Source organism: Leptodactylus fuscus, chromosome 11 (assembly GCF_031893055.1).
Source record: "Leptodactylus fuscus isolate aLepFus1 chromosome 11, aLepFus1.hap2, whole genome shotgun sequence".
In the NCBI taxonomy this organism is placed as follows: Eukaryota; Metazoa; Chordata; class Amphibia; order Anura; family Leptodactylidae; genus Leptodactylus; species Leptodactylus fuscus.
Window position 1 is genome coordinate 12,325,939 of NC_134275.1, and position 25,485 is coordinate 12,351,423.

Consider the following 25,485-nt stretch of genomic DNA (forward strand, 5'->3'; position numbering starts at 1 on the left):
CTAAGTTATCTTGTATATTATATGCAGATTATTAATAGCAACGTCTGACCGTTGGCAACAATACCAGCATATGGAACAATCAGTCTGAGTTGGTGATATCGGTGACACAAGCGGGGGATCGGCCAATTCAGTCTGTCTTGGTGATATTGGTGAGTGATCGGCTAGTTCAGTCTCTTGTGGTGATACAGGTGAGGGATCGGCTAGTTCAGTCTGTCTTGGTGATATTGGTAATACAGGTGAGGGATTGGCTAGTTCAGTCTGCCTTGGTGGTATCAGTGATACAGGTGGGGGTTCGGCCAGTTCAGTCTGTCTTGGTGATACAGGTGGGGGATCGGCCAGTTCAGTCTGCCTTGGTGATACAGGTGGGGGATTGGCCAGTTCAGTCTGTCTTGGTGATATTGGTGAGCGATCGGCTAGTTCAGTCTGTCTTGGTGATACAGGTGAGGGATCGGCTAGTTCAGTCTGCCTTGGTGGTATCAGTGATACAGGTGGGGGTTCGGCCAGTTCAGTCTGCCTTGGTGATACAGGTGGGGGATCGGCCAGTTCAGTCTGCCTTGGTGATACAGGTGGGGGATCGGCCAGTTCAGTCTGTCTTGGGAATACAGGTGAGGGATCGGCTAGTTCAGTCTGCCTCGGTGGTATCAGTGATACAGGTAGGGGATCGGCCAGTTCAGTCTGCCTTGGTGATACAGGTGGGGGATTGGCCAGTTCAGTCTGTCTTGGTGATATTGGTGAGCGATCGGCCAGTTCAGTCTGTCTTGGTGATACAGGTGAGGGATCGGCTAGTTCAGTCTGCCTCGGTGGTATCAGTGATACAGGTGGGGGATCGGCCAGTTCAATCTGCCTTGGTGATACAGGTGGGGGATCGGCCAGTTCAGTCTGTCTTGGTGATACAGGTGGGCGATCGGCTAGTTCAGTCTGTCTTGGTGATACAGGTGAGGGATCGGCCAGTTCAGTCTCTCGTGGTGAAACAGGTGAGGGATCGGCTAGTTCAGTCTGTCTTGGTGATATTGGTAATACAGGTGAGGGATTGGCTAGTTCAGTCTGCCTTGGTGGTATCAGTGATACAGGTGGGGGTTCGGCCAGTTCAGTCTGCCTTGGTGATACAGGTGGGGGATCGGCCAGTTCAGTCTGCCTTGGTGATACAGGTGGGCGATCGGCCAGTTCAGTCTGTCTTGGGAATACAGGTGAGGGATCAGCTAGTTCAGTCTGCCTCGGTGGTATCAGTGATACAGGTGGGGGATCGGCCAGTTCAGTCTGCCTTGGTGATACAGGTGGGGGATCGGCCAGTTCAGTCTGCCTTGGTGATACAGGTGGGGGATTGGCCAGTTCAGTCTGTCTTGGTGATATTGGTGAGCGATCGGCTAGTTCAGTCTGTCTTGGGAATACAGGTGAGGGATCGGCTAGTTCAGTCTGCCTTGGTGGTATCAGTGATACAGGTGGGGGTTCGGCTAGTTCAGTCTGCCTTGGTGATACAGGTGGGGGATCAGCCAGTTCGGTCTGCCTTGGTGATACAGGTGGGGGATCGGCCAGTTCAGTCTGTCTTGGGAATACAGGAGAGGGATCGGCTAGTTCAGTCTGCCTCGGTGGTATCAGTGATACAGGTGGGGGATTGGCCAGTTCAGTCTGTCTTGGTGATATTGGTGAGCGATCGGCTAGTTCAGTCTGTATTGGTGATACAGGTGAGGGATCGGCTAGTTCAGTCTGCCTCGGTGGTATCAGTGATACAGGTGGGGGATCGGCCAGTTCAATCTGCCTTGGTGATACAGGTGGGGGATCGGCCAGTTCAGTCTGTCTTGGTGATACAGGTGGGCGATCGGCTAGTTCAGTCTGTCTTGGTGATACAGGTGAGGGATCGGCCAGTTCAGTCTGTCTTGGTGATACAGGTGGGCGATCGGCCAGTTCAGTCTGCCTTGGTGATACAGGTGAGGGATCGGCTAGTTCAGTCTGTCTTGGTGGTACAAGGGAGTCTTTGGTATGGGCAGCCTTGAGGACCCCTGACTACATTACACCTGTACCAGATGTGCCATAGCAGAGGGTTGTCACTCCACCAGGCCAGACTGCGACCACCCCCGCGGAGCCATGGATGTTCCCCCCCACTCAGGTCAGCTCTCTCATTTTTTGCTTTAAGGGAACACGTGGACAGATTTCTGCAGCGTCCCCGTCATGGACGGAAAGTGGCGCAAACATGACAGGAAAACGCACAGAAAGGAGGCAAGAGAAGGAATGGATTGGGGATGACTCCCCAATATGGAGGCAACCATGTTATCACCATCAGGTGTGGTCACCACAGGGGGCGCTGGATATAAATAGGGACAATGAGCTCCAGTCAGTGACTAGAAGAGAGGGAAGTCATGGAGGAGGTGGTGCTGGGGCCTCCCCACTACCCAGGCACCAGTCTAGGGCTCCCGACTACTGTAGTCGTGTATTAGGCCGTGACAACAGCCACCAGCAGCAGCCGCCGGCCGCGGACTCTCCCCCCGCACTGCTCTCCTCTCTCCCTTTCCCGGCCACTCCATGATGGGGGGAAGGGAAGGCTGGGCCAGGGCGCTGCTGGGAGTTGTAGTCTGTCCAGGCCCGCTTTTCCATTTCCTGCAGTTGCAGCGCATGCGGCTCAGAGACTACAAGTCCCGGCGGGCAGTGCGGGCTTGGCGCATGCGCGTCTCTGACTTAGAGCTCGTCTATTATGCTGCCTTGGTGAGGATAAAAAGAAGAGGCGCTGAGGGGACTGAGCGGGACTGAGGGGACGGCGGCGGAGGAGCGGCGGGGACAAGTAATGCTCGGCCCGCTCCTTGTGTGCCGGTGTCTGTGTGTGTACGGGCGGGGGGTGCGGGCTCCGGGGAGGGGGGAAGCAGAGCCGCGGGGCCCCCTCCCCCCTGTGGCCGGACCGGGCTTTGTTCTCCGCGCGGAGCCCCCGGTACACTGTGAGGGCCGGAGCCGTCTGTGGCGGTGTAGTCGGGGTAGGGGGCGCTGTGTGGCGCCGCTTCTCCTCAGCCCGGGGCCAGGGGGGCCGCTGCTGCCGCTGAGGGGACACCCAGCCCGGGAGCGGGGACATTTTACCTGCCCGCCATCTTTTAAAGGGGAGCAAATCCAGGGAGAGGGAGCAGGAGGCGGCCCCGGGAGCGGGGAGAGGCGGATCCCGGGCAGCAGCAGCCCCGGCCGGGGCCTGAGGAGCAGCAGTAGCGGCGGGGACGTGGAGGAGCCGGGCAGGTAGAGGCCGGGGAGGACTGGGCCCCAATATACTGTATATATAGCTGGGGGGACCCCAATATACTGTACTGTGTATATAACTTATTACTGGGGGGACCCCAATATACTGCACTGTATATATAGCTTATTACTGGGGGACCCCAATGTACTGTATATATAGCTTATCACTGGGGAGGAGAACCTAAAATACTGTACTGTATACATAGTTTATCACTGGGGGACCCCGATATACTGTACTGTATATATAGCTTATTACTGGGGAGGGGACCCCAATATACTGTACTGTGTGTATATAGCTTATCAATGGAGACGGGGGGGACCCCAATATACTGTACTGTGTGTATAGCTTATCAATGGGGAGGGGGGACCCCAATATACTTTGTGTATATAGCTTATCACTGAGGGGGGCCCCAATATATTGTACTGTATATATAGCTTATCACTGGGGAGACCCCAATATACTGTACTGTGTATATAGCTTATCACTGAGGGGGGTACCAGCTGGCCCCCAATATGCTATTTATCATTACTGCAGGGGGTTATTGGCATTATTGTGGTTACTATTTATTTGTTCTTTTTATTCTTGAGTCTCTCTGTACAGAGTTATTATTGTGGTGATGCCATTTGTTGTGGTGTGGAGCCCCCCCTTATAGTGTCCTGTATATTCTGTATCTTAGCAGTGACAGATCACGTCGTCTCCTGTCACTTTATAGATCTTACCATGTTCTTGGTGCTGGCCGTGAACCTGTGTTTGTGCACGCGCTGTGTTCTGGAGTCCCCCCTTACTGTATTTGTGCGCGTGCCGTGTTCTGGAGTCCCCCCTTACTGTGTTTGTGCACGCGCCGTGTTCTGGAGTCCCTCCTTACTGTGTGCGCGTGCGCCGTGTTCTGGAGTCCCCCTTACTGTGTGCGCGTGCGCCGTGTTCTGGAGTCCCCCCTTACTGTGTGCGCGTGCACCGTGTTCTGGAGTCCCCCCTTACTGTGTGTGCATGCGCCGTGTTCTGGAGTCCCCCCTTACTGTGTGCGTGTGCCGTGTTCTGGAATCCCCCCTTACTGTGTGCGTGTGCCGTGTTCTGGAGTCCCCCCTTACTGTGTGCGTGCGCCATGTTCTGGAGTCCCCCCTTACTCTGTGCGCACGCTGTGTTCTGGAGTCCCCCCTTACTGTGTGCGTGCGCCATGTTCTGGAGTCCCCCCTTACTGTGTGCTCGCGCGCGCCATGTTCTGGAGTCCCCCCTTACTGTGTGCGCGCGCCATGTTCTGGAGTCCCCCCTTATGGTGTGTGTAGTATACTTTATCTCAGCACTGACAGATCCTATTACTGGTGGAGGTCTGTCCACTCCCTGTGTGGTCTGCACTCCCCCTTAATGTGTATGTTATGGTCCGGAGTCCCCCCTTCTGAGTCTTTGCTGTGGATGTTCCTTATACTGTCCTGTATATAATGTATCTGGTCTCCTGTCACTGCTCTCCACACACCTGGTGCTGTTGCGGCTCCAGTACCTGGGATGGTGTACCCACTAGGAGAGGTCTGTGGATGGGCTGTGGTCAGTGGCTTCTCCCACGGCTCAGGCGTCGTAGTTTCCATACTATATTGTGGATGTTGAGTCTGTTACTTTGTCTCTGGTCTCAGTAAGGCCCCGTTCACACGGGTCAAGAGGGAGCGGATTTTGGTGCTGAATCTACGTCATAATCCGCCCCCTCACAGTGGAGGTCTATGGAGACCGCTAGCTTACTTTTTTCCTGAGCGGCATGTTGTGTCCATTTGGCAATCCAGCTTTGGTAAACTACAAGTCCCAGCATGGCCGGCCACCTTTTGGATATTGGCTGTAGCAGAAGTTTCCGTCTCCTTAGTGCCTGGTTGTGGAGCTCTGTCCACAGCTGGTCCGGGGGGGGGTCCTGTGGGGGGTCCCAGCCCTTCTGCTCCTGTATACGGTGTCTACCGGTTACACAATATTCCTTCAGGGATGGCGGCGCTCCGGCACACAACCAGTTACTTTTACTCCCTTTGGGATTTGTGGATAAAATCTTCTCCATCTTTTGGGGAATAACCTGACGCTTTTGTTTTTGTCTGGAATTCTGAGTTTGGTCCCTCCCGTCCTCGGAGTCTGTGGAATGGGTTTATTCTGGGCTTTGGAAAAGCTGAGTGCCGAGCGGCCTGGCCTCTGGGGGCCATCGCTTGGTACAGTGCCAGGCCATCTGATACCTGGGTATTGTGGTTGTCAGGGCATGCTGGCACTTGTGGTTGCTGAGGGCGGCCTGTTTGTGCACATTCACATGCTGCAGATATTTCTATGACAATCCATCTTAAGAATTAAAGGGATGTTTGATGGAACCCAATCTGTCACATGTGAACACTCCCCTAGTCCAAGCAGAAAGCAGTAGGACCTTTATTTCACTCTGGTGGAAAACGTCACAGAGATGGGTCTTGGGTATATAGAAGTATATACTATATACTGTGCTGGCTGTGCGCTTCTCCGGAGGACAGGGCTCTGTTCACACCTGGTGTCTAAAACTGCACGCTATGGCACTAGTCCTGCATTGCATGTGTGTGAAGACTTGACTGTGCACTTTGCTGCAGCTTTGGTTGTGATTGTCCCACATTACATTGTACTACCCGGCCTGGAGAATGGCGGCGTTCATCTTGGTTGCCATGGCTACATCCACTTCCGTGTAGATATGTAGTGTGTATGGTCACACTTAGGGAGCGTTCACACTACCGTCGGTGTCCGACAGGTAGTGTCCGCTCCTAGTGTCCGCTCAAAATCTGTCACGGACATCAGGAGCGGACACTAGCTGTGTCCGAGACACCTGTCATTTATTTCAATGGGCATCGGGTGCGTTCTTTTGCACTCCGTGCCCGTCCTTCCCTGTCCGCAAGAGAAGATGTCCGACTTCTCAAGCGGACAGAGGAACCCTGGGGTGCAAAAGAACGCACCCGATGCCCATTGAAATAAATGACAGGTGTCACGGACACAGCTAGTGTCCGCTCCTGATGTCCGTGACAGAGTTTGAGCGGACACTACCTGTCGGACACCGACGGTAGTGTGAACACCTCCTAAGTGGTTGTAAAGGACCGACTAAGCGCAGACCCACAAGTCACCCCCAAATCCCCCTACCTACCAGCTAAGAGTGGACCCAAAACTGACACCCCCTTCCCACTCCGCATCGGCTGAGGACACACAAGTGACTCCACCCCCTCCCCCTCTGCGTCGGCTGAGTGAGGGGCTGGTGGCTTCTTCCTATCCAGCAGGTATTAGGCGGTATTATGATATTGAGCTATAAGGTGTGTGACCATAATGGTGACCCCGCGGGCCCTGCACAAGGCGGACTGAGGTGGGAGCCTCCTCCTAATCCATCTGGTGTTGTCCGGACGGCTCTTCTAGTTATCTCTGCTCGTTACAATATATTGGTGTCCTTACCTGACCTGTGTTCACACTGTTACTGTAGTTCATGGAAGCAAAACTTAGGAGTGTGAATAACAGCCTAGACCCATCTCAATGTTAGGATAGGGAAGAATACTCACGTCTGTCCTTGGCTCTGCGCGGGTGTTTATTACTTGTAAAGGGACTATGATAACACTTTGTGTCACTGCTATGTGTCCTGAAGCCGCTACAGACGGGTCTGTGTAATGGCAATGGCCAGCGAGGTGTGAAGTGGTTATGGCCTCTCTGCTGTGTCCTGTAGTATTAGGATGTTATGGCCTCTCTGCTGTGTCCTGTCCTTATAGTCAGGACCTATAAGTACCTGGGTGTGCTCCTCAATAATAAACTAGACTGGACCGATCACCTGGAGGCGCTGCACAGAAAGGGCCACAGCAGGCTCTACCTGCTCAGGAGGCTGAGGGCCTTAGGAGTCCAGGGGACACTTCTTAGGGCCTTTTTCAACTCTGTGGTTGCTTCAGCCATCTTTTTCGGCGTGGCCTGCTTGGGTAGCAATATACCAGCCAGGGACAGAAATAGACTTGACAGGCTGATCAGAAGGGCCGGCTCTGTCCTGGGGAGCCCCCTGGACCCAGTACAGGTGGTGGGTGACAGAAGGATATTGTCCATGGTGAGCTCCATGCTGGAGAACATCTCCCACCCCATGTATGAGACCTTGATGGCACTGGGCAGTACTGTAAGTGACCGTCTGCTTCACCCCAAGTGTGAGAAGGAGCTATCACAAGTCCTTCCTTCCACCCGCGACCAGGCTGTATAATCTACATCAGACCAAGCAAAGACTCCGCACAGAGAACTAATGATTATGAAGTCTTCCTTCTTTCTTCTTCTGTTCCTTAGCTGCTATGAACTGCTAGTATATCTTCTCTTCTCAGCATATGTGTGTCTACTTCTGTAACATATTACTGTGTATTATCCTGTAACATGCTGAAATTTCCCCACTGTGGGACTATTAACCCCTTAACGACCGGCCCATAGGAGAACTACGTTGGGCAGTCAGGGAAGGATTCCCTGTCAGTGCCGACATAATTGGAGCAAGTCTTAGCTGTATCTGACAGCTAAGACCCTTCTCCATAACCCCCCATTGGAGGGGGCTCCGATGGCGGAGTTTTAACCCCTTCAGTTCCATGATCAAACATGATCACGCAACTGAAGCGGTTCCGTGATTGTGCCGGCGGTATCAGCAGCCCCCCCCCGCGGCGAGATTGGGGGGTGCCGATATGTAAAACATGTAGCCTGGGGTCTGGCCAGTGACCCCAGACTGCCTGAGCCCCCCGTTACCTGGTTGATCGTGCCGGGTACTCGGGAAGCCAAGCGATGCCTCTGCATCGCTTGGCTTCCTGTTACAGACTGGAGACACGTGCAGCCTGTGTCTCCTGCCTGTAACACTTATTCAGCAATGAAATCATTGCTGAATCAAGTGTCCTAAAAGGGACACATAAAAAAGTGAAAAATAAAGCTTTTGAAAAAAATGAATAAATTTATAAAGCCCCCAAAATCCCCTTTTTTCTATAGAAAGTGAGTTATGTAAAAAAAAAAAACAACCTAAAAATGAATAAAAACAATGCATATTTGGTATCATCGCATCTGTAACAATCTGTACAATAAAACTGAAACATCCAGCCGGAAGTAATGATTTTTCGCCATCTCACCTTCGAAAATATGCTATAAAAAGTTATCAAAAAGTCATATACACCCCACAGCAGTACCAATACAAAGTGCAGGTTGTCCTGCAATAAATAAACTCCCGACCAACACCATCAACCGAAAAATAAAATGTTACGCCTGTCAGAAGATGGCGATGCAAAAATCACTGATTTATGTCCCCAATTGTGTTTTTGTTCTGCAGAATTAGTATTGCATAAAAAAATACTATAAATGAGGTATCGCCGTAACTGTACCGACCCGCAGAATAAAGGGAACATGTTACTTATACTGTACGCTGCATGGCGAAAAATTTAAATGGTAAAACTCGATGCCAGAAGTGACTTTATTTTTTTAAATCCAGCAAAAAAAAAGTTAATAAAATGTATTCATTAAATTGTAGGCACCCATAAATGGTGTCATTACAAAATACATCGCATCCCGCAAACAAATATGGCCGCGTCACCAGAAAAATAAAGAAAATATAGCATCTAGCAAAGTGAGGACAAAAAACCCACAAAAATCGCCAAATCATTAGAACACAACTGGCTGCGGCAGGAAGGGAATGTATAAGCTGTGCGAGAGAATATCAGGGGACACCTCAGATTTACAGCTTATGAGCGAAGAGACACCAGAAGTGACCCCCAAAGTGACTCCCAGAGTGACTCCCCCAATCATAGGAGCTACTGGGACATAGTAGGGAAATTGGTGTTTGCAATGTCCTTCGCACAGCTACATATTCCCTCTTTGCCATCCGCTGTGCATTCCTGTCTGGGATACTAATACTCACTACACCCCCTGATAAATTCTTTGGGGGGTACAGTTTTCAAAATGGGGTCACTCCTTTGGGGAAACCACTTTTCTGGTACCTTACAGGCTCTACAAACATGACATGGCGTCCAGATACCAAACATCTGAATCTGCACTCCAAAAGCCTCATCGCGCTCCTGCCCTGCTGTGCGCCCAAACTGCAGTTTATGCCACATGTATAACACTGGTGAACCCCGGATAACGGACGTAACGTCATATGTGGTATAAACTGATATTGGGGCACAGCTAGACACAGAAAGGTTATTGGGTTTTTGGAGCACAGCCGGTTTGGGTTTTGGATGCCATGACACTTTTGCAGAGCTGAAACGCCAGTAAAGTGGAATCCACTGATATGAGACCTTATTTTGGAAACTACACTCCTGAAGGATTTATCCAGGGGCACAGAGAGCATTTTTAACCCCCAAGTGTTGCTATAACTTATTATCCATAAATGAATACGAAGCTGATTGTGAGAGGTGAAAATGACCATCTTTCCAGGAATCCGTCATTTGAGTGCGTAATATATTGTGCCCGCCTTGTATCAGAGATGAACGCTCTAAAAGCTGTTGTGCCCAGGATACCCGCTTACCAGTTTTCGGAGTGTGTATCTCTGCTGACATAAGTTGGGCACAACATATCGGGCGCTAAAATGGCGAATCTCTGGAAAAATTTCATTTTTAACTTCTCATTATCTGTTGCGATTTCATTTCTGGAACTAAATAAATGCAACACTCAAGGGTTAAAAACGCTCGCTACGCCACTTGATAAATCCCATCAGTGGGCTAGTGTCCAAAATGTAGTGACATGTCTGTGGATTCCACTTTATTGGCAATTCAGGGGCTTTGCAAAAGTGACGTCCAAAAACCAAACTGTGCTCCAAAAACCAAAATGGCACTCCTTCCATTCTGTGCCCGGCTGTGCCCAAACAGCTATCTCTACCCACATATGTCATTACGTACGTTATCCGGGGTACACCAGTGTCAGACATGTGGGCATACACCACCATTTGGGCACACAGCAGGGCGCAGGTGTGAAGGAGCGATATGTGCTTTTGGAGTGCAGATTCAGATTCTTGGTTTTTGGACACCATGTCACATTTGCAGAGACCCTAAAATTGCACCTACAAAATGGGGTCACTTCTTGGGACATTCCAGTTTACTGTCAACTCCAGGGCTCTGCAAAAACAACATGGCGCCCAGAAAGTCCCTCTAAATCTGTACCCCAAAAGCGCAGTGCTCCTTCCCTTCTGAGCCCTGCTGTGTGCCCAAGCAGCAGTTTACACCCACATATATAATTTTTTGCCCCTCGGGACGGCCCCTTAATAGTTTTAGGAGTGCAGGTCACTGACAACAGAGAGTGGTGCAACGTATTGGGCACCGAAATGGCAGATTTCTTTCAAAATTTCAATTTTCATTTTGTACATTAATTTTTGGGAAGCATTTTTAGGCTCAAAGCGATAATACGCCTTGATACATTCTTTGATGGGTGTAGTTTTTAAAATGGGGTCACATTTGAGGGGTTTCCATTGTATTGATACTTTAGGGGCTCTGCAAATGCGACATGGCACCAGAAAACTATTCCAGCAAAATCTGCCCTCCAAAACCCAAATAGCGCTCTTTCCATTCTGAGCCCCACCATGTACCCATACAGCAAATTATGGCCACATATGGGGTATTGCCGTGTTCAGGAGAAATTGTGTAACAAACTGTGGGGGGCTTTTTCTCTTTTAACCCCTTGTGAAAATGAAAACTTTGGGGATAAAGGGACATTTTAGTAATTTTTAACCTACACATCCCAAGGTTAGTAAAATCTGTGAAATGGCTATAGGGTCAAAATACTCGCTATACCCCTCAATAAATACCTTAAGGGGTCTAGTTTATAAAATGGGGTCATTTATGGGGGGTTTCAATTGTTTTGGTAACTCAAATCTTGTTTAAATGCGCAGTGGGCCTGAAACATTTAGAAGCAAAAATTGTGTCTTGAAATCCAGTTGGTGCTCCCTTCTTTTTGGGCCCTACTGTGAGTCCGTACATAGGATTATGGCCACAAAGTGTACATTTTTGAACACCGGAGAAATGGAGTCATCTATTTTAGGGTGTTTTTCTTCATTTTAATGTGTTATGTGCAAAAAAACCTGCCTATTAAATGACACTTTTGTGTAAAAATAAATAAATAAATAAATTTTTTTGTTCGACACAAATTTTCTAAAAACTTATGGGGTCAAAGTACTCACTATACCCCTCAATGAATACCTTAAGGGGTCTAGTTTATAAAATTGTGTCATTTATGGGGGATTTCAATTGCTTTGGTAACTGAAATCTTGTTCAAATGTGCAATGGGCCTAAAATATCTGCAAGAAAAATTTGTGTTTTGAAATCCATTTGACCCTCCCTACCTCTTGGGCCCTATTGTATGTGTGTACATAGGACTAAGGCCACAAAGTGTACATTTTTTAACACGGGAGAAGTGGGGTGATATATTTTTGGGGTGTGTTTCTTCTTTTTGATGTGTTGTGTGCAAAAAATCTGGCTTTAAAATGACACATATTTGAAGAAAATAAAAATTAAATTTTTTTTTCATTATTTGTAATAATTCTTGCAAAACAATATTTGTTTGATCAAAATACTCACTATACCCCTCAAAGAATACCTGAAGGGGTCTAGTTTTACAAATTGGGTCATTTAATGGGAGGTTCTGTCATTATGCCACCTATTCCTGTCAGCAAACATAGCTTGGTACAGGAAAAAATCACATACTCCAAATTTCCAAAATTTGCTTATAAACTTGTAAATTGTCTAAGTTACTCAAATATGCTAAAATTATTTCAAATATGCTTGAAACACAAAAGGAACATTTGGAAATACATAACTACTAACTTTTTTTGCCCAGTCTTTTTGTGCATATGTGAGATATCGCAGCTGAAAATGGAAAAATTGCAAAATTTTCAGCATTTGCGAGTTTTTAAAATAAATTTACATAAGTTATATCAGTCTAATTTTACCTTCTCAGTAAAGTACAACATGACACGAAAAAACAGTATCAGAATCGCTTGGATGCCTAATACTGTTACAGAATTATTAACTGATAAAGTCACACAGGGCAAATTTCCAAAATTTGACTTGGTCATTAAGGTCCAAAACTGGCTGGTCAATAAGGGGTTAAAGGATTATCTTATCTTATGTTATCTCCTCTCTGCTGTGTCCTGTAGTATTAATAAATAATAATAATAAATTTTATTTACATAGCGCCAACATATTCCGCAGCTCTGTACTATTTGTAGGGCTCAAATACAGACAAGACTAGTATTAGGATGTTATGGCCTCTGCTGTGTCCTGTAGTATTAGGATGTTATCTCCTCTCTGCTGTGTCCTGTAGTATTAGGATGTTATGGCCTTTCTGCTGTGTCCTGTAGTATTAGGATGTTATGGCCTCTCTGCTGTGTCCTGTAGTATTAGGATGTTATGGCCTCTCTGCTGTGTCCTGTAGTATTAGGATGTTATGGCCTCTCTGCTGTGTCCTGTAGTATTAGGATGTTACGGCCTCTCTGCTGTGTCCTGTAGTATTAGGATGTTATGGCCTCTCTGCTGTGTCCTGTAGTATTAGGATGTTATCTCCTCTCTGCTGTGTCCTGTAGTATTAGGATGTTATCTCCTCTCTGCTGTGTCCTGTAGTATTAGGATGTTATCTCCTCTCTGCTGTGTCCTGTAGTATTAGGATGTTATGACCTCTCTGCTGTGTCCTGTAGTATTTGCTGTGTCCTGTAGTATTAGGATGTTATGGCCTCTCTGCTGTGTCCTGTAGTATTAGGATGTTATGGCCTCTCTGCTGTGTCCTGTAGTATTAGGATGTTATGGCCTCTCTGCTGTGTCCTGTAGTATTAGGATGTTATCTCCTCTCTGCTGTCCTGTAGTATTAGGATGTTATGGCCTCTCTGCTGTCCTGTAGTATTAGGATGTTATGGCCTCTCTGCTGTGTCCTGTAGTATTAGGATGTTATGGCCTCTCTGCTGTGTCCTGTAGTATTAGGATGTTATCTCCTCTCTGCTGTCCTGTAGTATTAGGATGTTATGGCCTCTCTGCTGTGTCCTGTAGTATTAGGATGTTATGGCCTCTCTGCTGTGTCCTGTAGTATTAGGATGTTATCTCCTCCCTGCTGTGTCCTGTAGTATTAGGATGTTATGGCCTCTCTGCTGTGTCCTGTAGTATTAGGATGTTATCTCCTCTCTGCTGTGTCCTGTAGTATTAGGATGTTATCTCCTCTCTGCTGTGTCCTGTAGTATTAGGATGTTATGGCCTCCCTGCTGTGTCCTGTAGTATTAGGATGTTATGGCCTCTCTGCTGTGTCCTGTAGTATTAGGATGTTATCTCCTCTCTGCTGTGTCCTGTAGTATTAGGATGTTATGGCCTCCCTGCTGTGTCCTGTAGTATTAGGATGTTATGGCCTCTCTGCTGTGTCCTGTAGTATTAGGATGTTATGGCCTCTCTGCTGTGTCCTGTAGTATTAGGATGTTATGGCCTCTCTGCTGTGTCCTGTAGTATTAGGATGTTATCCCCTCTCTGCTGTGTCCTGTAGTATTAGGATGTTATGGCCTCTCTGCTGTGTCCTGTAGTATTAGGATGTTATCTCCTCTCTGCTGTGTCCTGTAGTATTAGGATGTTATCTCCTCTCTGCTGTGTCCTGTAGTATTAGGATGTTATGGCCTTTCTGCTGTGTCCTGTAGTATTAGGATGTTATCTCCTCTCTGCTGTGTCCTGTAGTATTAGGATGTTATGGCCTCTCTGCTGTGTCCTGTAGTATTAGGATGTTATCTCCTCTCTGCTGTGTCCTGTAGTATTAGGATGTTATCTCCTCTCTGCTGTGTCCTGTAGTATTAGGATGTTATGGCCTCTCTGCTGTGTCCTGTAGTATTAGGATGTTATGGCCTCTCTGCTGTTCCCTGTAGTATTAGGATGTTATGGCCTCTCTGCTGTGTCCTGTAGTATTAGGATGTTATGGCCTCTCTGCTGTGTCCTGTAGTATTAGGATGTTATGGCCTCTCTGCTGTGTCCTGTAGTATTAGGATGTTATGGCCTCTCTGCTGTGTCCTGTAGTATTAGGATGTTATCTCCTCTCTGCTGTGTCCTGTAGCATTAGGATGTTATCTCCTCTCTGCTGTGTCCTGTAGTATTAGGATGTTATCTCCTCTCTGCTGTGTCCTGTAGTATTAGGATGTTATGACCTCTCTGCTGTGTCCTGTAGTATTAGGATGTTATGGCCTCTCTGCTGTGTCCTGTAGTATTAGGATGTTATGGCCTCTCTGCTGTGTCCTGTAGTATTAGGATGTTATGGCCTCTCTGCTGTGTCCTGTAGTATTAGGATGTTATGGCCTCTCTGCTGTGTCCTGTAGTATTAGGATGTTATGGCCTCTCTGCTGTGTCCTGTAGTATTAGGATGTTATCTCCTCTCTGCTGTCCTGTAGTATTAGGATGTTATGGCCTCTCTGCTGTGTCCTGTAGTATTAGGATGTTATCTCCTCTCTGCTGTCCTGTAGTATTAGGATGTTATGGCCTCTCTGCTGTGTCCTGTAGTATTAGGATGTTATGGCCTCTCTGCTGTGTCCTGTAGTATTAGGATGTTATCTCCTCCCTGCTGTGTCCTGTAGTATTAGGATGTTATGGCCTCTCTGCTGTGTCCTGTAGTATTAGGATGTTATCTCCTCTCTGCTGTGTCCTGTAGTATTAGGATGTTATCTCCTCCCTGCTGTGTCCTGTAGTATTAGGATGTTATGGCCTCTCTGCTGTGTCCTGTAGTATTAGGATGTTATGGCTTCTCTGCTGTGTCCTGTAGTATTAGGATGTTGTCTCCTCTCTGCTGTGTCCTGTAGTATTAGGATGTTATGGCTTCTCTGCTGTGTCCTGTAGTATTAGGATGTTGTCTCCTCTCTGCTGTGTCCTGTAGTATTAGGATGTTATGGCCTCTCTGCTGTGTCCTGTAGTATTAGGATGTTATGGCCTCTCTGTGGTGTCCTGTAGTTTTAGGATGTTATGGCCTCAGCTGTGTCCTGTAGTATTAGGATGTTATGGCCTCTCTGCTGTGTCCTGTAGTATTAGGATGTTATGGCCTCTCTGCTGTGTCCTGTAGTATTAGGATGTTATCTCCTCTCTGCTGTGTCCTGTAGTATTAGGATGTTATCTCCTCTCTGCTGTGTCCTGTAGTATTAGGATGTTATGGCCTCCCTGCTGTGTCCTGTAGTATTAGGATGTTATGGCCTCTCTGCTGTTCCCTGTAGTATTAGGATGTTATCTCCTCTCTGCTGTGTCCTGTAGTATTAGGATGTTATCTCCTCTCTGCTGTGTCCTGTAGTATTAGGATGTTATGGCCTCTCTGCTGTGTCCTGTAGTATTAGGATGTTATGGCCTCTCTGCTGTTCCCTGTAGTATTAGGATGTTATCTCCTCTCTGCTGTGTCCTGTAGTATTAGGATGTTATCTCCTCTCTGCTGTGTCCTGTAGTATTAGGATGTTATGGCCTCCCTGCTGTGTCCTGTAGTATTAGGATGTTATGGCCTCTCTGCTGTGTCCTGTAGTATTAGGATGTTATGGCTTCTCTGCTGTGTCCTGTAGTATTAGGATGTTGTCTCCTCTCTGCTGTGTCCTGTAGTATTAGGATGTTATGGCCTCTCTGCTGTGTCCTGTAGTATTAGGATGTTATGGCCTCTCTGTGGTGTCCTGTAGTTTTAGGATGTTATGGCCTCAGCTGTGTCCTGTAGTATTAGGATGTTATCTCCTCTCTGCTGTGTCCTGTAGTATTAGGATGTTATCTCCTCTCTGCTGTGTCCTGTAGTATTAGGATGTTATGGCCTCCCTGCTGTGTCCTGTAGTATTAGGATGTTATGGCCTCTCTGCTGTGTCCTGTAGTATTAGGATGTTATCTCCTCTCTGCTGTGTCCTGTAGTATTAGGATGTTATCTCCTCTCTGCTGTGTCCTGTAGTATTAGGATGTTATCTCCTCTCTGCTGTGTCCTGTAGTATTAGGATGTTATGGCCTCTCTGCTGTGTCCTGTAGTATTAGGATGTTATGGCCTCCCTGCTGTGTCCTGTAGTATTAGGATGTTATGGCCTCTCTGCTGTGTCCTGTAGTATTAGGATGTTATCTCCTCTCTGCTGTGTCCTGTAGTATTAGGATGTTATCTCCTCTCTGCTGTGTCCTGTAGTATTAGGATGTTATCTCCTCTCTGCTGTGTCCTGTAGTATTAGGATGTTATCTCCTCTCTGCTGTGTCCTGTAGTATTAGGATGTTATGGCCTCTCTGCTGTGTCCTGTAGTATTAGGATGTTATGGCCTCTCTGCTGTGTCCTGTAGTATTAGGATGTTATGGCCTCTCTGCTGTGTCCTGTAGTATTAGGATGTTATCCCCTCTCTTCTGTGTCCTGTAGTATTAGGATGTTATGGCGTCTTCTGTGTCCTGTAGTATTAGGATGTTATGGCCTCTCTGCTGTGTCCTGTAGTATTAGGATGTTATCCCCTCTCTTCTGTGTCCTGTAGTATTAGGATGTTATGGCGTCTTCTGTGTCCTGTAGTATTAGCATGTTATGGCCTCTGCTGTGTCCTGTAGTATTAGCATGTTATGGCCTCTGCTGTGTCCTGTAGTATTAGCATGTTATGGCCTCTCTGCTGTGTCCTGTAGTATTAGGATGTTATGGCCTCTCTGCTGTGTCCTGTAGTATTAGGATGTTATGGCCTCTCTGCTGTGTCCTGTAGTATTAGGATGTTATGGCTTCTCTTCTGTCTGTGTCGTGTCCCGAGTTGTTTGATTCTTTACATGTTTGCTTGTTTGGCCAAGATGGAACCACGTGAGAGCTTCTGCTATCTGATGTCAGCCTCTGATCTGTCTGCGGGTGGTTCTCGGTTCTGTTGTAGTCAGTTCTTGTTAGCTGTGCCCGTTCTGTAGGATGGGTTAGTACGTCGGTGGGGTGTGTAGCTGGCTGCTATAGTCTTATATTACTGTACCTTGTATGTCTTTATGTCCATAGTGGGAGGAGCAGGGTCACAGCAGTACAGAGGATTTCAGGAGAGCAGTGTGCTGATCTTATAATAGGTCACAGGGTGAGAGCTACATAGTGGGAGGAGCAGGATCCCCAGCAGTACAGAGTATGTCAGGAGTGCTGCTGGGGACATTGAGTATTTTTTAGGGTGCAGTGACCCCTCCCCTATATGTAATATATAACAGATGTGCTTAGTATTTTTGTTGTGGTCCTTGCCCCCCCCCATATATTTATATGTATATAGTGTGTATAGATATCGTCGGCACTGGGTAACGTGGTGTTAGATTCCCCCCTGTTCAGCGCTTTCTTTTTTCCCTACTTTTTGGGAATATTACTGACCGCTTGCCCCTTCCTGGTTTTGTCCCTGCAGTTGTCCGGCAGACGCCTCATCCTGGTGTTTCTGAAGAATCCAAACCGCAGCTGGTGAGGAGTCTGAATGCTGAACTCTCGCTGCAATTGAGAATGATGTCCTGATCCAAGATGGCGGCTTCCTGACCAGCGCACGAGCGTAAGAGAAGCAAACTCTCTCTTTATTGCGGGGAGGGGTCTGACTGTCTAGACCAGGGGTGGGCAATTAATTTTCCCATGGGGCCGCATAAGAAATTGAAACTATGCTAGAGGGCTGCACCATGGCAAATTTAGCTCCACCCACTTCTACGTTGACTCCGCCCATTCCCAATCATCTTTCCATGTGCCCCCACACAGTATAATCCCCCTACAGTCACCCGTACATTTGTCCCCACATTATAATGTTCCCTTCCAACTGCCCCACAGTATTAGGTCCCTCTCCTCAGTTTAAACTGGTGGAAACTAGAGGGGACATGAAGCTGGGACAGCTGGAGGGGGACATTAAACAGTGGGGGTAGTTGGAGGGGGCAATAAATTGACAGCTGGAGCGGGACATGAAACTGGGGGCAACTAGAGGAGGACATTAAAATCGGGAAGCTGGAAGCAGACATTAAACCGTAGGGGTAGCTGGAGGGTGACATTAAACTGGGAGCAACTAGAGGCAGACAAGTCCTCCTCCAGCTACCTCCACGGTTTAATGCCCCCTCCAGTTGTCCCCATTTTAATGTCCACCCAGTTTAAGTGCCCTCTTCATCTACCCCCAATTTCATGTCCCCCCTCCATGTCTCCCTCATTTTCATATCCCCCTTCATTTGCCCCAGTTTCATGTCCTCCCTCCATCTCTCCCCCATTTTCATGTCCCCCTCCATCTGCCATCTCTGCCCTAGTATAACATTCTCCTTCCATCTCTGCCCCTAGGTTACTGAGACACACACATACAGACACATATACACACACAGACACATATACACACATACAGACACACACACACACACACACACACACACACACACACACACACACACACACACACACACACACCTCCCTGCATCTCACATTCCCCAGTACCTTATGACACACACCACATGTCTCCATCTTGCTGCACTGTCCTGCCGGCACTAAGACACGCCTCCCTAGTCAAGCTGTGCGGGCCGATTTGAATCAGTCAGAGGGCCGGATATAGCCCGCGGGCCGTGCTTTGCCCAGGTCTGGTCTAGACCCTTAGTAGTTGTTCTTGGGGCTTATGTATTGTGTTATGTGGGGTGTTCAGGTAAATTGTTAGTGCGGAGTCTGTAATGTTGTGTATGCTGCTCCGAGTGTGACTGGAGTATTGGGGGTGGCAGGGGGTCGCTCTGTGATGGCGGTTTCTCTTACGTTCTCGTACGTCTTTCCTCTCCTCCTTTAGGTTCTATGGTTGGACCCCTGAGATGGGATGTCCTTCCCTGTCAGGGGCCATAAAGGAAGAGATTGCCTTGCAGAGCTTCTGTGAAAGGAAGTGACCCTGAGAAAAGAAAAATGTCTGCCGTGACGGCTGCAGCTCCGCAAGGGCCCGTGAACCCGCCCCCGCCCGAAGTCACCAACCCCAATAAACCCGGACGTAAAACCAACCAGCTGCAGTACATGCAGAACGTGGTGGTGAAGACGCTGTGGAAGCATCAATTCGCCTGGCCCTTCTACCAGCCCGTGGACTGCATCAAGCTCAACCTGCCCGTGAGTCTCAGGAACTCGCACATTGTGGCAAAACCTCCGCTGTGACAAGTGCTCGGTCTGTACAGTCTATAGGGAGCAACAGTGGGGGGCAGAACTGCAGGTGATAGGGCCAAAGGGCAGACAGGCCCTGCCAATGGATCCAAGATGGCGTCTAGCGGGGTGCTCAGGATATATTCCTCGTGTATGGGGTTCAGGACAAGATGGCGTCTAGTGGGGTGCTTAGGATATATTCCTCACGTATGGCAGTCAGGACAAGATGGCGTCTAGCGGGGTGCTCAGGATATATTCCTCATGTATGGCAGTCAGGACAAGATGGCGTCTAGCGGGGTGATCAGGATATATTCCTCATGTATGGCAGTCAGGCCAAGATGGCGTCTAGTGGGGTGCTCAGGATATATTCCTCATGTATGGCGGTCAGGACAAGATGGCGTCTAGTGGGGCGCTCAGGATATATTCCTCACGTATGGCGGTCAGGACAAGATGGCGTCTAGCGGGGTGCTCAGGATATATTCCTCATGTATGGCAGTCAGGCCAAGATGGCGTCTAGCGGGGTGCTCAGGAATTATTCTTCATGTGTATGGGGTTCAGGACAAGATGGCATCTAGTGGGGTGCTTAGGATATATTCCTCACGTATGGCAGTCAGGACAAGGCGGCGTCTAGCGGGGTGCTCAGGATATATTCCTCATGTATGGCAGTCAGGACAAGATGGCGTCTAGCGGGGTGCTCAGGAATTATTCTTCATGTGTATGGGGTTCAGGACAAGATGGCATCTAGTGGGGTGCTTAGGATATATTCCTCACGTATGGCAGTCAGGACAAGGCGGCGTCTAGCGGGGTGCTCAGGATATATTCCTCATGTATGGCAGTCAGGACAAGATGGCGTCTAGCGGGGTGCTCAGGATATATTCCTCATGTATGGCAGTCAGGACAAGATGGCGTCTAGCGGGGTGCTCAGGAATTATTCTTCATGTGTATGGGGTTCAGGACAAGATGGCATCTAGCGGGGTGCTCAGGATCTATTGCAGTGGTTTACGGATCTTAAATCCGCCTCGGCGTCCACTCACTGAGGTATTGCAGGGGTTAATAGACTTCGGACTATTATTTGCTATATTCACCAGTTTCGGGAGGGCTCGTATTAACTCTTCGACCTCCTTCCTTCCAGGACTATCACAAGATCATTAAGAACCCGATGGACATGGGGACGATTAAGAAGCGGCTGGAGAACAATTACTATTGGAGCGCCAACGAGTGTATGCAGGACTTCAACACCATGTTCACCAACTGTTACATTTACAACAAGGTAAGTGACCCCCCCGAGGACGGCGCCCCGCAGCTCAGCAGTCACAAGATTCATCTTGTGAGGTTTTGGCTCTTTTACTAGTCTGGAGTCTTGGCCTCGCTTTTCTTCACCTCTCCGTGGCCTCCTGAGTAATGTCTATGATAGGACCTCAGTAGTCATGTGGGTGTGTCAGTGCGATATCATATACATGACCTTTGGGCCTTAGCAGTGCACCCGTCTCAATGGCGTTACTCAGGAGGTTCCGATACCGCAGCGGTGAGTGTCATGGGTGAGGGGCGTCAGTAGGGTCCTAGATACAGCAATGTGTGATACGTGGCACTGTCTCCTCCCACATGCCACATTCTGCTCTCTTGTCCTGTAGTAACGGATGCTCTTCTGACTTAGTCCACAGATGACATTGTCCTCATGGCTCAGGCCTTGGAAAAGATTTTCCTCCAGAAAGTAGCACAGATGCCTCAAGAAGAGGTAGAGTTATTACCCCCGGTCCCGAAAGGCAAAGGAAAGAAGCAGACCCCTCCAGCTGCTCAGACACCAGGTACTTCCCCCTCCCCCCCTGTATTACACCCCCCCCACCTTGTGTACGTCAGATACCCCTCAACACTGCAGGAGTCTCAGGATGGACAAACCTGTAAGTGAGCGCCGCCTGCAGGAATCTCAGGAGGGACAGACCTGTAAACGAGCGCCCCCTGCAGGAATCTCAGGAGGGACAGACCTGTAAGTGAGCGCCCCCTGCAGGAATCGCTGCACTTACACTTTTCCTGTCCTATCTATGAGGTTGTCAGGTACTTGGGGCCACACATTTTCAGGATTGTCTGCTGCCGCTCCCCCTACAATGACGTCACATGTGCTGGATTGGAGACGATCATCCCACTCTACTTTTCACGTGACTAAGACACCTCCAGTCTTTCTTCTGCCCCTCCACGTGTCACAGATTGGGGCTGGCACATCTTTGTGACTCTGGCCTCCTACTTTGGGTTGTAGTTCCAGTGTTGAGGAGATGATGATGATGATGATGATGATAATAATGCTAATAATAATTAATATATTATTATTATTCCCATGGTGTTGTACATTTGGGGGTTTACATACAGTACACTAAATATACAGATCAATATAATCCTAGCAGTGATCACTGGCACAGGGGGGTAGAGGGCCTGGCCCACAAGAGCTTACAGTCTATGAGGGAGAGGGATAGAGACAGAAGGTGAGGGAAGAGGCCGTACAGATGGGGATGTGGTGACAGTAGTGTTATTGGGGGTTGTAGGCCTTCCAGAATAGGGGAGTCTTCAGGGCCTTCTTGAAGCCTGTGATTGTGGGGGTCAGTCTTATGTGTCTTGGTAAGGAGATCCAGAGTATGAGGGAAGCACAGGAGAAATCTTGGAGACTGTTGTGTGAGGAGCGGATGAGAGCAGAGCGGAGTAGGAGGACTATGGAGGATCTGAGGTTATATGTGGGCAGGTAGCAGGAGATAAGGTCAGAGATATATGGAGGGGACAGGCGTGGTCAGAGATATATGGAGAGGACAGGTGTGGTCAGAGATATATGGAGGGGGACAGGTGTGGTCAGAGATATATGGAGGGGACAGGTGTGGTCAGAGATATATGGAGGGGACAGGTGTGGTCAGAGATATATGGAGGGGACAGGTGTGGTCAGAGATATATGGAGGGGACAGGTGTGGTCAGAGATATATGGAGGGGACAGGTGTGGTCAGAGATATATGGAGGGGACAGGTGTGGTCAGAGATATATGGAGGGGACAGGTGTGGTCAGAGATATATAGAGAGGACCGGCGTGGTCAGAGATGTATGGAGGAGGCAGGTGACGCTGGGTTCACACCAGCGTTCGGCAGTCCGTTCTCAGGTTTCCGTCTTCCACATGCAGAAGACAGAAACCTGTCATGCCGAGTTCAGCGGTGAGCGCCGGTGAACGTTTTACGTTCTCTGCGGTGAAAACGTGTTTTTTTTTTTTTTTTAAAACCGGACACCGAGTCCAGCATGTCCAACTCTGTGTCTGGTTTAAAAAAAAAAAAAAAAAAAAAAACTGCTTCGCCACGGAGAGCATAAAACACTCACAGGCGCTCATGGCGGGACACTTTTCAATCCCATTCAAATGAATGGGTTTGAAAAGATGCCAGCAGGTTTCCGTCTCCTGCCCAGTTTTGTGCAGGAAACGGAAACCTGCAGAACGGACTCTGGGGCGCATATGTGAACATGCCCTGAGGAGGTCAGAGATATATGGAGAGGACAGATGTGGATGAGGTCAGAGATATATATGGAGGGGACAGGTTGTGGATGAGGTCAGAGATATATGGAGGGGACAGGTGAGGATGAGGTCAGAGATATATGGAGGGGACAGGTGAGGATGAGGTCAGAGATATATGGAGAGGACAGGTGTGGATGAGGTCAGAGATATATGGAGAGGACAGGTGAGGATGAGGTCAGAGATATATGGAGGGGACAGGTGAGGATGAGGTCAGAGATATATGGAGGGGACAGGTGAGGATGAGGTCAGAGATATATGGAGGGGACAGGTGTGGATGAGGTCAGAGATATATGGAGGGGGTCAGAGATATATGGAGGAGACAGCTGTGGATGAGGTCAGAGATATATGGAGGGGGTCAGAGATATATGGAGGAGACAGGTGAGGATGAGGTCAGAGATATATGGAGGGGACAGGTTGTGGATGAGGTCAGAGATATATGGAGGGGACAGGTGAGGATGAGGTCAGAGATATATGGAGGGGACAGGTGAGGATGAGGTCAGAGATATATGGAGGGGACAGGTTGTGGATGAGGTCAGAGATATATGGAGGTGGTCAGAGATATATGGAGGAGACAGGTGTGGATGAGGTCAGAGATATATGGATGAGGTCAGAGATATATGGATGAGGTCAGAGATCTATGGAGGGGACCGGTGTGGATGAGGTCAGAGATATATGGAGGGGACAGGTGTGGATGGCTTTGTATCTCAGGGCTATTGATAACCAGTGAAGGGATTGGCATAGGGGAGCAGCGGATGAAGATCAGGGGGTGAGGTGAATTAAGTGAGCTGCACAATTTAGCATGGACTGAAGGGGGGGCGAGGGTGTTAGCGGGGAGTCCATGGAGAAGGGTGTTGCAGTAATCTAAGCAGGAGATTATGAGGGCATGGACGAGTATCTTAGTAGTTTCTGGGATGAGGAAGGTGCAAATTCGGTGGATGTTCTTGAGTTGGAGGTGGAAGGAAGTGTTGAGGGTTTGAACTTGTGACTTGAAGGATAGGTCGGAGTCCAAGGTTACCCCAAGACATCGGACCTATGGGACAGAGGTAATTGTGGTTACATTAACTTTGGTAGAGGGGTCAGGTAGAGGGGTCGTACGGGGTGGGGTGAAGATGATGAACTGTTTTCTCCATGTTGAGTTTGAGAAAGCGGGAGGAGAGAAGGGAGGCTACGGCCGCAGCAGCATATGTGTCCTGGAGTGGGGAGATAGATAGCAGCACGTCCTTCTGATTGTCTCCATGTTTCCGGAGGTCACATATGATTTGTCGCTTATCCTAGGTTGTCGGTGGACACCATCATCCCTCAGGTCACTTGTTTTCGCTCTCCTGACTTGTCATATAAGTAAATACTGGGTGTTGGGGTCTTACTCTTTACCAACCGTCTGACAGACACCTGGGATTTCATCACTAAATCTCTTCTTTTCAGTGTTACTTCCCTCTTCCCACTGAAAACACATGAATTGCTTGTTCAATCCAAGGGTGTATGTGTACAGGGGGGGTCAGGAGGAGAGGTCAGCCTTCAGTCTGTTCTGTCAGTGTAAGGACACACCTCTGACAAGTGGAGGAATAACTTAGGAACAGCACAATGGAGACTTATAAGGAAAGTTTTTTCCAGAATGATGTCTCTAGCAGACAGGTCCTTATAATGCTGCAGGTCTGGTCCTGACCACAGGGGGCGCTGGTGTTGGGGTTCTCAGCATATGCTTCTGCCTTGCCAGTACCATTCCTCCATGTTGATGATGGCGTCCTCCTAACCAGGTCTCGTTTTCCACCAGTTATCATAGAACAAGAGCCTGCTGTGGAGAAAGCCGCGCCGTCTCCTAAACCGGTGGTGGTGGAGCGCAGTCCTCCCAAAGCAACTGTGGTGGAGCGCAGCCCCCCCAAGCCTGCCATCGTGGAGCGCACTTCTGGAAGGCGAGCCGAGCCACCCGTGGAACGGCGCCGGGAGCGATATAAAGGTCCCCGGAGTTGTACGCTAATTGTTTATATAGAGACATGGTGTAATATGAGGAGGGGTATTCTCTATACAGATGTATATAGAAAGCCAATCTACCAGCCTGGGCCTCCTGCTTCATGAATAAAATTCCATTATTGCAGTACAGACTGACATGCCAGTAGATGAGGCAGAATGTAGCTGCATAAGTGGAAGGCTCAGCCATATAACACTGCAGAGTTACCTTATAATGGCGGCCATTAGTAGTAGTCACCCAGCACTTGACCATCTGTATTTGATGCCCCTCCCATCTTGCCTGTGTGGGGGCCGCTGATTCCTGACGGGCAGCCTCCATCTTATTTTCTGATCTTGGATTTATCTCCTCGATGTTGTTTCTTTCCAGCCACGACCCAAACCTCCAGCGTCTCCACGGTCAGCCCCACAGTCCAGCTCACCAATATCGCCCCCCTTGTATCCCAGACGCCAGTCATTGCCGCCACTCCTGTGCCAACTATAACAGCTAATGTAACGGTACCCGTAGCCCCCAGTGCCCCTCAGCCGCCTCCAGCTGCACCAGTCCCGGTCGCACCAGTCGTTCCTCCAGCCGCCCCGGTCATCAAGGTAATGGCAGATGTCTGTATTACATGTTTATGGAACAGTACCTACCATTAGAGGGTTAATCTAGGCATGGTGCCCTGCTGGGTGGGTGACATACACATGACGTCGTGGGCCTCTGTGTCCTGACCCTGAAGATGCTGTAACCCATAGACGATGATGTGTCATGGCTCCCGCACGCTTCTTGTCCTTCTGTTTCCTTC

At 48.7% G+C, this 25,485-nt stretch overlaps 1 protein-coding gene and 1 long non-coding RNA gene across 6 annotated transcripts in view; both read left to right on the top strand.

Annotated features, from left to right (window-relative positions):
• Positions 1-2,665: 2,665 nt before the first annotated feature.
• Positions 2,666-25,485, top strand: part of BRD3 (bromodomain containing 3) — a 30,786-nt gene continuing 7,966 nt past the window's right edge. For 3 of the 5 annotated variants that reach the window (XM_075260708.1, XM_075260711.1, XM_075260713.1), the window contains exons 1-7: positions 2,684-2,773; positions 17,490-17,627; positions 18,873-19,177; positions 20,340-20,477; positions 20,862-21,012; positions 24,510-24,704; positions 25,071-25,288. In XM_075260708.1, coding sequence (XP_075116809.1) covers positions 18,983-19,177; positions 20,340-20,477; positions 20,862-21,012; positions 24,510-24,704; positions 25,071-25,288 — 897 coding nt within the window. In that variant the 5' untranslated portion in view covers positions 2,684-2,773; positions 17,490-17,627; positions 18,873-18,982. Of the gene's footprint in view, positions 2,774-17,489; positions 17,628-18,872; positions 19,178-20,339; positions 20,478-20,861; positions 21,013-24,509; positions 24,705-25,070; positions 25,289-25,485 lie in introns of all 5 variants that reach the window. The other 2 variants (XM_075260709.1, XM_075260712.1) reach the window with 2 other exon arrangements.
• LOC142185362 (uncharacterized) lies at positions 19,324-20,128 on the top strand. Its single transcript, XR_012711865.1, has 3 exons — positions 19,324-19,702; positions 19,874-19,986; positions 20,044-20,128. It is a non-coding gene; the product is annotated as an uncharacterized LOC142185362 (long non-coding RNA).